At 47.7% G+C, this 12,317-nt stretch overlaps 1 protein-coding gene across 1 annotated transcript in view; it reads left to right on the forward strand.

Annotated features, from left to right (window-relative positions):
• Positions 1-12,317, forward strand: part of LOC141055759 (atrial natriuretic peptide receptor 1-like) — a 152,407-nt gene that overhangs the window by 117,749 nt on the left and 22,341 nt on the right. Inside the window, exon 5 of the mRNA XM_073552459.1 lies at positions 10,268-10,407. Within this exon, the coding sequence (XP_073408560.1) occupies positions 10,268-10,407 (140 nt within the window). The remainder of the gene's footprint in view (positions 1-10,267; positions 10,408-12,317) is intronic.

Genomic DNA, 12,317 nt, shown 5'->3' on the forward strand with positions numbered 1-12,317 from the left:
CTTTCTCCAATGATTCCTTGATATAAGGTCACATAGCATCATGTTCAGGTACAGATAAGTTGAAAAGCTGACCCTTGGGAAATTTACAACCAGGCATTAACTCAATTGCGCAGTCATAACTCCTATGAGGCGGCAAAGATGCGGACTTACTCTCACTAAGTACACCAAAAAAATCAGCCAAATAGTCAGGAACATCTTGAGACTGGGGAGAGGTGGAGAGAATAGGAGTGTCACTAAGAACACATTGACAACCCCAACTCACCACAGACACAGATTTCCAATCCAAAACAGGATTATGGGTTTGTAACCAAGGAAATCCCAGTACAGTAATATCATGTAAATTGTGCAACACCAAAAATTTACAATTCTCTTGATGGTCCGGAGCGACCCGCATTATCACCTGGGTCGAAAACTGGGGTTTATTCTCAGCTAAAGGGGTAGCATCAATCCCCCTCAAGGGAATAGGGGTCTGCAGGGGCACCATAGGGAAACCACAACATTTGGCAAAGTCAAGATCCATCAGATTCAAAGCTGCTCCTGAATCAACAAAGGCCTTAGCAGAAAATGTAGACAAGGAGCAGATTAAGGTAACTGCCAACAGGAACTTAGGCTGTACACTGCCCACAGCAAATGAGTGAGCAAAACATTTTTCTCGTTTAGGGCAGACAGAAATAACATGAGAGGCTTCCCCACAAAAGAAGCATAACTTATTGCTCCTTCTAAACTCTTGACGTTGCATCCTAGACAAAACTCTATCACATTGCATGGGTTCAGAAGTTTGTTCAACAGGCCGCACCGCCTCTCGCGTACTTTTACATTCACACAAACGTCGATCAATTTGAATTGCTAATGACATGGAGTCATCAAGACCAGAGGGGACAGGAAATCCCACCATAACATCTTTTACGGTTTCTGCCAGACCCTTCTGAAAGAGAGCTGCTAGGTCATCATCATTCCATTTAGTAAGGACCGCCCACTTTCGGAACTTCTGGCAATATAACTCCACAGCATCCTGACCCTGGTTCGATGCCAATAAGGTTTTCTCAGCTTGATCAATAGCATTAGTTTCATCATACGACAACCCCAGGGCCTGAAAAAACGTACCCACGTTAGCCAGAATAGGATCTCCAGGTGTCAGAGAAAAAGCCCAATCCTGGGGATCGCCGTGCAGCAGGGAAATGACAATTTTAACCTGCTGCACCGAGCTCCCCGATGAATTAGGTTTCAAAGCAAGAAATAGTTTACAGTTATTTTTGAAATTCAAAAATTTTGACCCATCCTCCGAAAACACATCAGCAGTAGGGATCTTTGGTTCTACAGCAGATGATTGAGCGAGATAGGCAGAAATTCCCCGCACTTCAGCGGCGAGCTGCTCAACATGATCGGATAATTGCTTAGTCTCCATTAAAGAATAAATCCTCCTACGGCCCCAGAGAAAAAGAGGAAAAAATATATAAAAAATTCTGACACTTTTTTTTTTTTTTACAATTCTTTCCTTCTTTTGAGTACCCTAGAGTCTACAGTTTTGGCTGGTGATTCTGTTATGACTGGGTCACCGAGGAGGATGGCAGTTTAGATTTCACCTTTCTGTCTTCACCGAGGAGGATGGCCATATAGGGGCCCGGGTCCCCGGCTCCAATCGGCGCTACCTGGGTAGTGCAATTAACTACAACTCCTCCCCTAGCTTGTCTCTTGCACTTGCAGGCAGCCCCGGGCCCCGTGCTTATTCCATCTTCAGTTCTCAGCGCAGTTCTTCCTGCTTTCAGCGTCCACTCATTACCTATGCACATAAGTAATGAGTGGCTCATTACATATGCACATATGTAATTAGCGGCACCACGTGGACGCTGAGATGAGAATGGATTGAGAAGATGGAACAAGCACCGGCCGGGGGCTGCAAGAGACAGAGACTGGAGAGAGGTGACTGACTATAACGGAAGGGAGGGAGGCTCAGGGGCAGGATCGGTCTGGCCTGGCTACCTGGTAAATGCCCGGTGATGGTGGGCCCCGAGGGTCACGGGGGGCCCTTTAGATTTCTGAATCCTGCCCCTTTAAATGTAAGAGCGCGCGTGCACTTTACTTTTTAGGTTGTGCGCGCGGTCGGGTGGCGGCTCCCTGGCTGGCTGTCTCCAGTGGCGGCAGCTCTTGACAGTCACGTGAATGTGAGTCACTCTCCTGGGCACTGACCGCCGCGTGACCTGGTCCTTCTGCTGTCTGCAGTGGTTCGCGCGGGCGGTAAGTCACCGTCCCGCGTTTCTATCCTCTCCTGTAGCTGGCTGCTGCCTGGCTAATAGCAGCGCCAGCACACAGAGCAGAGGACGTCGTCGGCGCTCATCCTGTGCTGCTGCTCCCGTTCGTGTCTGTCTGACTGTAGTGTTGCTGCAGTCCCTGAGCCCTCCTGTCAGCGGGTCCGGTGAGTGAGTCACACTAGTGACTAGTCAGTCGATCAATGTATAAAATAGCAGGGGAAAGGGTCCAGCAGGGGACACTAGGGCGGGGACTCCGGAGACAGTCACTCAGTGACACAGACTAGTCCAATGTCCTCGGCTGATGGCTGTGTCTGTGTGGTGGTCGGTGTGGGACTCTCTCTCTGCTCTGTCGGCTGTGTGGTGGTGGACAGTGGTGGTGGAGGTGGACTCTCTGCCGGGCTCCCTGTCTGACTCCTGCAGGCAGCCCTGCGGCCTACTCAGTGCGTCCAGTGTTGTCCTCCTCGGTCATGCAGCTCTGCTGGCTCCCGACTACCGCTGTCCTGCAGTGCCGGAGAATGCCGGCCCAGCTGTGTGGTGGTGGTGGTGTTGTGTGCTCTCTGCCGGGCTCCCTGTCTGACTCCTGCAGCCCTGCGGCCTGCTCAGTGCGTCCAGTGTCCTCCTCCTCGGTCATGCTGCTCTGCCGGCTCCCGACTACCGCTGTCCTGCAGTGCCGGCCCGGCTGTGTGGTGGTGCTGTTGTGTGTTCTCTGCCAGGCTCCCTGTGTGACTCCTGCAGCCCTGCGGCCTGCTCAGTGTGTCCAGTGTCCTCCTCCTCCTCGGTCATACAGCTCTGCTGACTCCCGACTACCGCTGTCCTACAGTGCCGGCCCGGCTGTGTGGTGGTGGTGCTGTTGTGTGCTCTCTGCCAGGCTCCTTGTCTGACTCCTGCAGCCCTGTGGCCTTCTCAGTGTGTCCAGTGTCCTCCTCCTCGGTCATGCAGCTCTGCCGGCTCCCGACTACCGCTGTCCTGCAGTGCCGGAGAGTGCCGGCCCGGCTGTGTGGTGGTGGTGGTAATGTGTGCTCCCTGTCTGACTCCTGCAGCCCTGCGGCCTTCTTAGTGTGTCCAGTGTCCTCCTCCTCGGTCATACAGCTCTGCCGGCTCCCGACTACCACTGTCCTGCAGTGCCGGCCCGGGCCCCGCTCTGTGGTGGTGTGTGATTGTGTGCTCTCCGCCGGGCTCCCTCTGTCTGACTCCTGCCCTGTGGCCTGACCTGTGTAGAGATGACTAGCCTGGTGTGGTGAGCTGCTCTGCTGTCTCTGCACCCTCCCTGGTGATGGGGCCCCAATGAGAGGAAAAATAGGTTTCTGGGGCCCCACGCAACGGTGGTCGCACTTATGCTGTGTTAATACTACATCACCATCCTCCCTGGAAGTGCCGGCTACCTGATGGGGTCCCACTGAGAGGAAAAATAGCTTTCTGGGGGCCCATGGTTGTCGCCTAGGAAATATAATAGTATATCATTCTCGTCACCATGCTCGCTGGAAGCTGTGCCGGAGCAGAGGAGGCCATAGTATGCTGCATGGAGGAGCACGGGGGCCATAATGTGCTGCATGGAGGAGCAGGGGTGGCCATAATGTGCTGTTATGAGGAGCAGGGGGGCCATAATGTGCTGCATGGAGGAGCAGGGGGCCCATAATACTGTATGGAGGAGCATTATATGGGGCACATAATACTGTATGGTGGACTATGAGGTACCCATAATACTGTATGGCGGACTATGTGGTTGCACATAATACTGTATGGCAGACTATGTGGGTGCTCATAATACTGTATGGAAGACTATGTGGTTTCCCATAATACTGTATGGAAGACTATGTGGTTTCCAATAATACTGTATGGTGGACTTTGTGGTGCCCATAATACTGTATATTGGACTATGAGGTGCCCATAATACTGTATGGCTGACTATGTGGTGCCCATAATACTGTATGGCGGACTATGTGGTAACTATAATACTGTATGGCGGACTATGTGGTTGCCCATAATATTGTATGGTGGACTGTGTGGTTGCCCATAATATTGTATGGCGGACTGTGTGGACCCAGTCAGCAGAATGTGGAGCTTTTATCCCCATTAGACTGGAGTGGCATGTCTGACTTGATCACTGATCCATTCATTCCCTCAGTGGCGGAACTTGTTTTTTTTTATAAAAGCCCCAAAGAGAATGAATGGAGCTTCGGTCAGATATCCCACCTGCCACTCCATTTTAAAATGGGGATAAGTGTCCTATCAGGGGTAAAACTTCCTCACTCTTCCAATCGGTGCAGTGTCTAATGGTCGGACCTAAGCGATCACGTATCCTGTGGAGCCCATGGATCGGTGATAACTTGTTTTAACCAAAGAACCCCATTAATGTAAGCTACTGTAATTATACATCCCAGGGGCTCACAGTAGATGTGCAGGAGCCACCTGTGTTTTACAGCTGATTCTCCACTATAATGGGGATAACGACTGACAGATATTTACATATAACTGTAGGGTGGCCCCCTAGAGTCCATTCACGTGGTGGGCCCCAGACACCCCATTCCGACCCTGCTCAGGGGAACCATATTCACCTGTCCCCCGTTCCACCGCTGCGCATCGCTCTGCTGTCTTGCTTCCTCTGGCAGTGACGTTCAGGTCAGAGGGCACCATGACATAGTTAGCAGGCGCCCTCTGCCTGAACAGTCACTGTGCAGAGTCGGCAACGCTGAGGAGAAGCAGCTGCAGCAGCAGGGACGAGCCAAGGTGAGTATATATATTTTTTTTCTTTAATCGAGGCAGCGGCAGCAGCATTGTAAGGGGCCCGGGCCACTAATCACTGTGCAGCATTACAACTTGGGGCCACTAATCACTGTGCAGCATTACAAGGGGCCACTAATCACTGTGCAGCATTACAAGGGGCCACTAATCACTGTGCAGCATTACAAGGGCCAGGGCCCCGCCCAATCACTGTGCAGCATTATAAGGGGCCACCAATCACTGCAGCATTACAAGGGGTCAATAATCACTGTGCAGCATTACAAGGGGCCACAAATCACTGTGCAGCATTATAAGGGGCCAAAAATCACTGTGCAGCATTATAAGGGGCCACCAATCACTGTGCAGCATTATAAGGGGCCACCAATCACTGCAGCATTATAAGGGGCCACCAATCACTGTGCAGCGTTATAAGGGTCCACTAATCACTGTGCAGCATTATAAGGGGCCACCAATCACTATGCAGCATTATATGGGGCATATGTTATTATGGATCATGTTATAGGGCCACCATTATTCACTGTGCAACATTATTAGGCATATTTTTGTATGGAGCATCTTATGGAACCCATCATGAACTTTATGGAGCATTATATGGGGCCATCATGAAATTTATGGAGCATCTTATGGGGCCCATTTTATTTTTGAAATCTACCAGTAGCTTCGGCATTTTCCACCCTAGGCTTATATGCGAGTCAATAAGTTTTCCCAGCTTTTTGTGACAAAATTAGGGGAGTCGGCTTATACACTGGTCGGCTTATACACGAGTATATACGTTACATTACTGTGGTGCTCTGGCGGGTGCTTTGGCCAACGCTGTCTTGGGGGCCCGCCGGCCTGGTGCGTGTAGTGTAGGGGATCCGGGGCCCCGGCGGAAAAAAATGTACATTATGATTTCACAGCCTACGCTGCATTTCTGTGCCTGCTGTACAGAGCAAAGCACATATTGGGCCCGCCTCCCTGCCTGCAGCCAGTGTATTGCTTCAGACTAATTCAGTCCCGCCCCTTCCCTGAACCCTCGCTGTCTATTAGCTCTCTGCAGAGCTGCCTGCCACATGGACCTCTGGGAAATGTAGTTCCTGGAGGTCGGTTTGCGTGGAGGAAGGCAGGCAGCCCTCACTGTCTCAGCTTAGTTAATGCCAGCCACTCAGCCAACCTGATGATTTCTTGCCTCGCCCTCAGAATTCTAATTCTGTTACTTAATGTGAATCTAGTATGCATTATCGGTAAGAGGGTGCGTCTTGAAGGGGGTGCGTCTTGAAGGGGGTGCGACTTGAAGGGGGTGCGTCTAGAAGGGGGTGTGTCTTTGAGGGGGTGTGTCTTTGAGGGGGCCCCGTTTAAGATTCATGAAGTCTGGGAGGGTCTAAAGTCTATATCTGGGCATAGACAGACTGTCTCCAGGATGGTTGTAGATAAAGAGGGGCTTAGTGAACTTAATCTATTCTTTAACAGATTTAATAACACACTGGCTGCTCCTGCCCCTGCATACCATTCACACCTCTCTGCTACAATAACCTCATCCCCTGCTGCAACTTGTCAACTGAGCCAGGGTCTGTTCTTCACAAGTACCCAGGTTGCAAAAGAACTGGATAAGATCAAAGTTTTGAAGGCTGCAGGTCCTGATGGCATCAGTGCAAGGCTAATCAGAACCTGCGGGCACCAGCTGAGTGAGATCATTACATATCTGTTCAATATGAGCCTGAGAATAGGTATAGTACCACAACTGTGGAAATTATCTTGTGTGGTACCAGTTCCGAAGAAACCTTATCCGAAAGACCTTAATGACTATAGACCTGTAGCATTGACATCACACCTGATGAAGGTACTAGAGAGATTGGTTCTCACACGTCTCCGTCCTCTAGTGAGCTCGGATATGGACCCTCTCCAGTTTGCCTACAGGCCGGGCATTGGTGTGGATGATGCCATTATCCACCTTCTAGATAGGACTTTCTCTCACCTGGAGAAACCTGGGAACACTGTGAGAATAATGTTCTTTGATTTCTCTAGTGCTTTTAATACCATACAGCCAGGTCTACTGAGAGACAAGCTGGGCCTTGCTGGCGTGGACCTCCAACTCTCCACCTGGATCCTTAACTACCTCACGAACCGACCTCAGTTTGTAAAGGTTCGGGACAGTGTGTCAGACACGGTGATCTGCAATACAGGGGCACCTCAAGGTACAGTTCTTGCCCCTTTTCTCTTCACACTGTACACTGCAGATTTTAAATGCAACTCATCTAGCTGCTACTTGCAGAAGTATTGTGATGACTTTGCAATAGTAGGCCTCATCACAGGAGGAGATGAAAGAGAGTACAGAGATACTAACCAAGCTTTTGTGGAGTGGTGTCAGAGGAACCACCTTAGGATTAATTCCGGGAAGACCAAGGAATTGGTGGTGGACTTTCGCAAGGGAAAAAATCCACCAGTTGTGGTGAACATTCAGGGAAATGACATTGAGATAGTCAACACCTATAAGTACCTTGGTGTGATCCTCAATAATAAGCTTGACTGGGCCCATCACTTGCATGCAGTGTACAGGAAGGGCCACAGTAGGCTTTATCTGCTCAGAAGGCTGAGAGCCTTCGAAGTTAGGGGGGCACTCCTTGCATCCTTCTTCAACTCTGTTGTGGCATCAGTCATTTTCTTTGGTGTGTCGTGCTGGGGTAGTGGCATATCAACCAGGGACAGGAATAGGCTGGACAAACTGATTAGAAGGACCAGCTCTGTCCTGGGATGCCCCCTTGATCCAGTTCAGGAAGTAGGCGACAGGAGGATACTGGCCAAGGTGAGCTACATGGTGCAGAATGATTCCCATCCCATGCATGAGACCGTGACAAAGATGTGCAGTACTGTCAGTGACCGGCTACTTCATCCTAAATGTGAGAGGGAGCGCTATCGAAAGTCCTTCCTTCCTGCTGCAGTTAGGCTGTATAATCAGCACTGTCCAAACGGAGAACGACCCAAACAGTGAACTGATAGATCGAAAGTTGTGATAGTCCGGTTATATCTTTTTTTTTTTCGTATATGTACCTACCTACTGTCAATGTAATGCCTTTATGCATCTGTATCTGTACTTGTTCCTGCCTTGCTGCTGTAATGCTCTGAATTTCCCCATGGTGGGACGATTAAAGGATTATCTTATCTTATCTTAAAAGTTTGCTATGGGGCCCAATCAGTTCTAGTTACGCCCCTGGATGGAGAATAATCATTATAATTTTTTTTTAACTAACCACAGTTAGTTACTATGCCCAGGCAACGCCGGGCTCTTCAGCTAGTTTCCATATATATAGATATTCATTATGTAAACTAGGAGCTGGTCACTGAGGGATCAGTGACCTTTCAGCAGTGTTCATTATGAATACCTAATCAGAGCACCACATGAAGACCCCCCCCCACAGGCCCCCTGCGAAGCACAAACATATCATTAGCTAAAAACTGAAAATAAAGATTAAACAGCAACCACAAGATGGATTTCATCACCCAGGTATCATTTTAATCAGTTTAACAGCGCCAACCAGACACTGTGTGTAGGTTACTGAGCACAATCCTGCTGACAGGTTCCCTTTAGGTACAAGATTTTTATTCTAAGCACAAAAACAGCATTTATAGAAAACAAAAAAGAAACCTCAACAAGTAAATAAATTCCACAACATTGAAATTGAAACACCAAGAAGGACAAGCTGTCATGTTATGCAAATTAAGGAAGTGACCAGTGTCCTGCAAATGATAAAATTTTGAGGCACCTACCCCCAATCTGTGGCATGTGAGAAAGGCATAAAAACCATATTGAAAGTCAATTTTTTAAGCACTTGAGGCCTCAAAAATCGGTTCAAGTCATGTGGGATGATTGTGAGATGCCTCCTGTTCGCCCCAATTATCAGCACTTGTCACAAAATGAGAGGGACAGAATCCTTGTACTGAGAGACCTTCATTTATTGCTCTGGCAGATCGCTGTACATGCAGACCGAGATGTCAGCACTGGTCAATGTTGCAAATGCAAGTGGTTGGGAGAACAATGGCGATCTGGAATGACAGCAAGAGGAGCACAAAGGCGACCCTATTCATGAATAGATTGTCAGATTATGAGTATCATTCTATACTGCATTGGTAATTAGACGTTACATTCAAGACAGGCGTTCAGCTACATGTGTTTCACTGACCTCATGCCACCGCTCAAAGGCTATCATGGAAAAGATCAAGATGGCAATAGGGGCCATAATGGAGGCCTGTCCTCTTCAGTAATGAGCTTCACTTTTCTCTTAGACACAATGATAGCGGGAGATTGGTTTAGAAATCATGCAGATAATGCCATGAAGAGTTCATTAGGGAAGGCCATACCTGTCGAATGCTCGCGAGTTGCGATTATTTTGTGGGGTAGCCTAATGTACGGTAGCCAGAGCCTTCTGGTCTTCATTCCTGGTACACTAATCACACAGTGTTCCATTTATTTGGTCATGGAACTAGTTGCATAGCCACGTTTCTCAAAAGTATTCCAGGACCAGTTTTTCAACACAACACCTTGCTGCATGTTATTGTGCTACCATAGTCTGCAGCATCTCCAGACTTCTCCCCCCGAAGCACATCTGCAGTGTCATTGGTTGGCATCTGCAAAGAGAATTGCCAGCAGTGGATATTGATGATTTTCTCAAGTGCATTTCACGTCGCAGAACATTTGTCAGACAACCATTAATAACCTCATTGCTATCATGCTAAGGTGAGCAGGCATGTGTATTGCACTTGGTGCTCATACTCGTTACTGAATAATTTGAGATATTTTGAAAATGTTTCCATTTTTCATCATTTGCATATCATTAACATGTCTAACAATCCTGTGATTTCCATAACTCTATGATTTTTCCTTCTTGGTTGTAATTTTAATGTTGAGAAATGTATAATATCAAATGTTTAAGTGCTCTACCCTCAGTGTTTATTACATCTTTCATTATTTCCAGGAGGCTTTCTTACAATTTTCAAAGAAATTACAGTCCTCACAGAGAATAAAAAAAGTACAGTAATGTCCACTGTAATAATGGTGATATATCCGAAAATGCTAAATATAAAATCTCATCCTAAAATTATGCATCTTTAAATTGCTGAAACCTACAGGGCATTGGTATGACATACCAAATAAGTTATATGTTACGTGACACATTTCCACTGGAGATCAGATGAATATGTAGAGCTAGGTTTGGCATTCTTTATAGCATTCATCTTTTTCTGAATGGTGCAAAAGTAAAAAAAAATGTTAAGTATGTTATGCGTTTATTCCATCTTTGTAGTGACATTGTTGGATTCACTCACTTGTCCAGCACCAGTACTCCTTACCAAGTGGTAGATTTCCTTAACAAACTCTACACCACCTTTGATGACATCATTGACAACTATGGAGTATATAAAGTGGAGACCATAGGTGATGCCTGTAAGTAATTTTGGGAAGATTCAATAAGGTGGGAGCTAATGTTTTTCTTATCTACAAGTCAATTATAGCAAGGTTAACGAAAGTTCCACCTAAGGCTATGTTCACTTCATATTTTAGCTATCCATCGGCTTAACTAAAGTCAATGGCCCCATTGGCAGATATGGCCGAATTTTTCAGGTCTTCAGACGTAAGTGGAGCGCCCGCCAGGGCAGTTGGGTACTCGGTACCGGACCGCTTCTTAAAGGGTCAGTGTCACAGCGGCGGTGACCCGGTCCGTGGCCCTGGGCTTCCAATGAAAGGGGTATATTTATAGGGGATGATGAAGATAAGAGTTTGTGATGCCACCTGGGGTATCTGGTCAGAAGTGACCAGCGCTGCAGTGCAGATCCGCTGGGACTGATGATGATGCAGCAGAGTTGGTAAAGCTCTCCACAGGCAGAGCTGAGTCCCAGGGCAGATGCGAAAGATGTTGAGGAATAGATGGGGAAGTAGTGGGTAGCAAGAGATGTAGCAGTGCTGAGAAGGTGATGCAGGAAGAATTCAAAGGACACAACAGAGTGCAGTTTCTTTTACCTTTTACTGTGCTTTGTAGGTACAGTCCAGGATTCAGATTACAGATGGTACAGGAGTTAGTCAACCTGGAAGAAATTTGGGAATCTCTCTATGCAGATGGGTTGTGAAGTCTCCTTTCTAGTGCTATTCTGAAGTACTTGCGGTTCTGAACTCCAAACAAGTTCCTCTTTCTGTCTGTTACTTAGAACTCTCATGACAGGTAGCTGTAGCCTCCTTCATGAACTGCACATAATGGCGTCTCTAGCTCACACATTGCTACTGTGTTGTCGAGTCTCAGTTGGGAACAGAGCATTTACAGCCTCTATTCCTCCAGTTTCTGCTGTGGGACCTTTAGTATCCACACAGCCTCGGACTCCGGCGTCCAGCCTCTGTGCTTAAGCTTAGGGATGAGCTCTGCTCTAGCTCTAATCCCCAGCTCATCTCCACACGTCCACACTCTTCCCTGTCTACACTCTAACTAACTAAATCCCTATTCCTGACCACAGCGAGCAGCTCCTCTGCAGTTACATTCAGAGCTCCCTCTGCTGGCCAGGAGTAGGAACTGTGTTGTGTGCTGGAACTACCTGACAGAGAGACCATTTCACTGCTCCCAGGCATGACACCACTCCCCCCTGGAGGGAAGCAAGGCCACTGTGGCAACCATGCTCCTGAGGGAGCCACATTCCCCCCTAGTGCAATTCAGTACTACCGGACTGAGGAAACATGAACAAACATACTACCAAATGTACAATTATAACTGTTACAAGATTTCAAAAATGAAAAATTGCAAAAACCATAGCTCAAAAATAGTCCTTGTGATGATTAGTCCATGTTTCATTGTTCATGGTCCACTCCTGAGCAAGTAGGTAAGTATATACAAGGCAAGTCCTGGCCACGCATAGTCCTGTGGCCCAATTGTCCATCAAAAGCAAACTGAGATTGCTCAAAAGTTCTTACAGTCTCTGTAGGGACATATACTTGAAAGTTACATATTTCCATTTCATATTTACATATACTGTTTGCATTTTTATCTCTATACCTAGCTGGGAGCTCACCTTTTGTACTACGGGTAGATTTACGTAGCAAATGTACCTCTATTGGCCTAATTAGGTTTAGTGGGCCTGTTACTGCTGTTGGTAAACTGGGCAACTGTCTGCAAACTCTTAGACTCACTGTGGGCATGACAGATTCACCACTGGCAGGGTGAGGATTCTCTTGCTCCACTGCTGGTGAGGCATCCACTGCCTGAACTTGCTGATTTTCAGGGTTGTCTTGAGTCTCTGCTACTTCAGTTGCCGTAGGCTGGGGAAAGATTAGGACAGGGACTACGATGGCTTGGTTCACTCTTGTCCAATTTG

The sequence above is a fragment of the Dendrobates tinctorius genome, unplaced genomic scaffold, assembly GCF_039654945.1.
Source record: "Dendrobates tinctorius isolate UK_male_01 unplaced genomic scaffold, ASM3965494v1 ptg000191l, whole genome shotgun sequence".
NCBI lineage: Eukaryota > Metazoa > Chordata > Amphibia > Anura > Dendrobatidae > Dendrobates > Dendrobates tinctorius.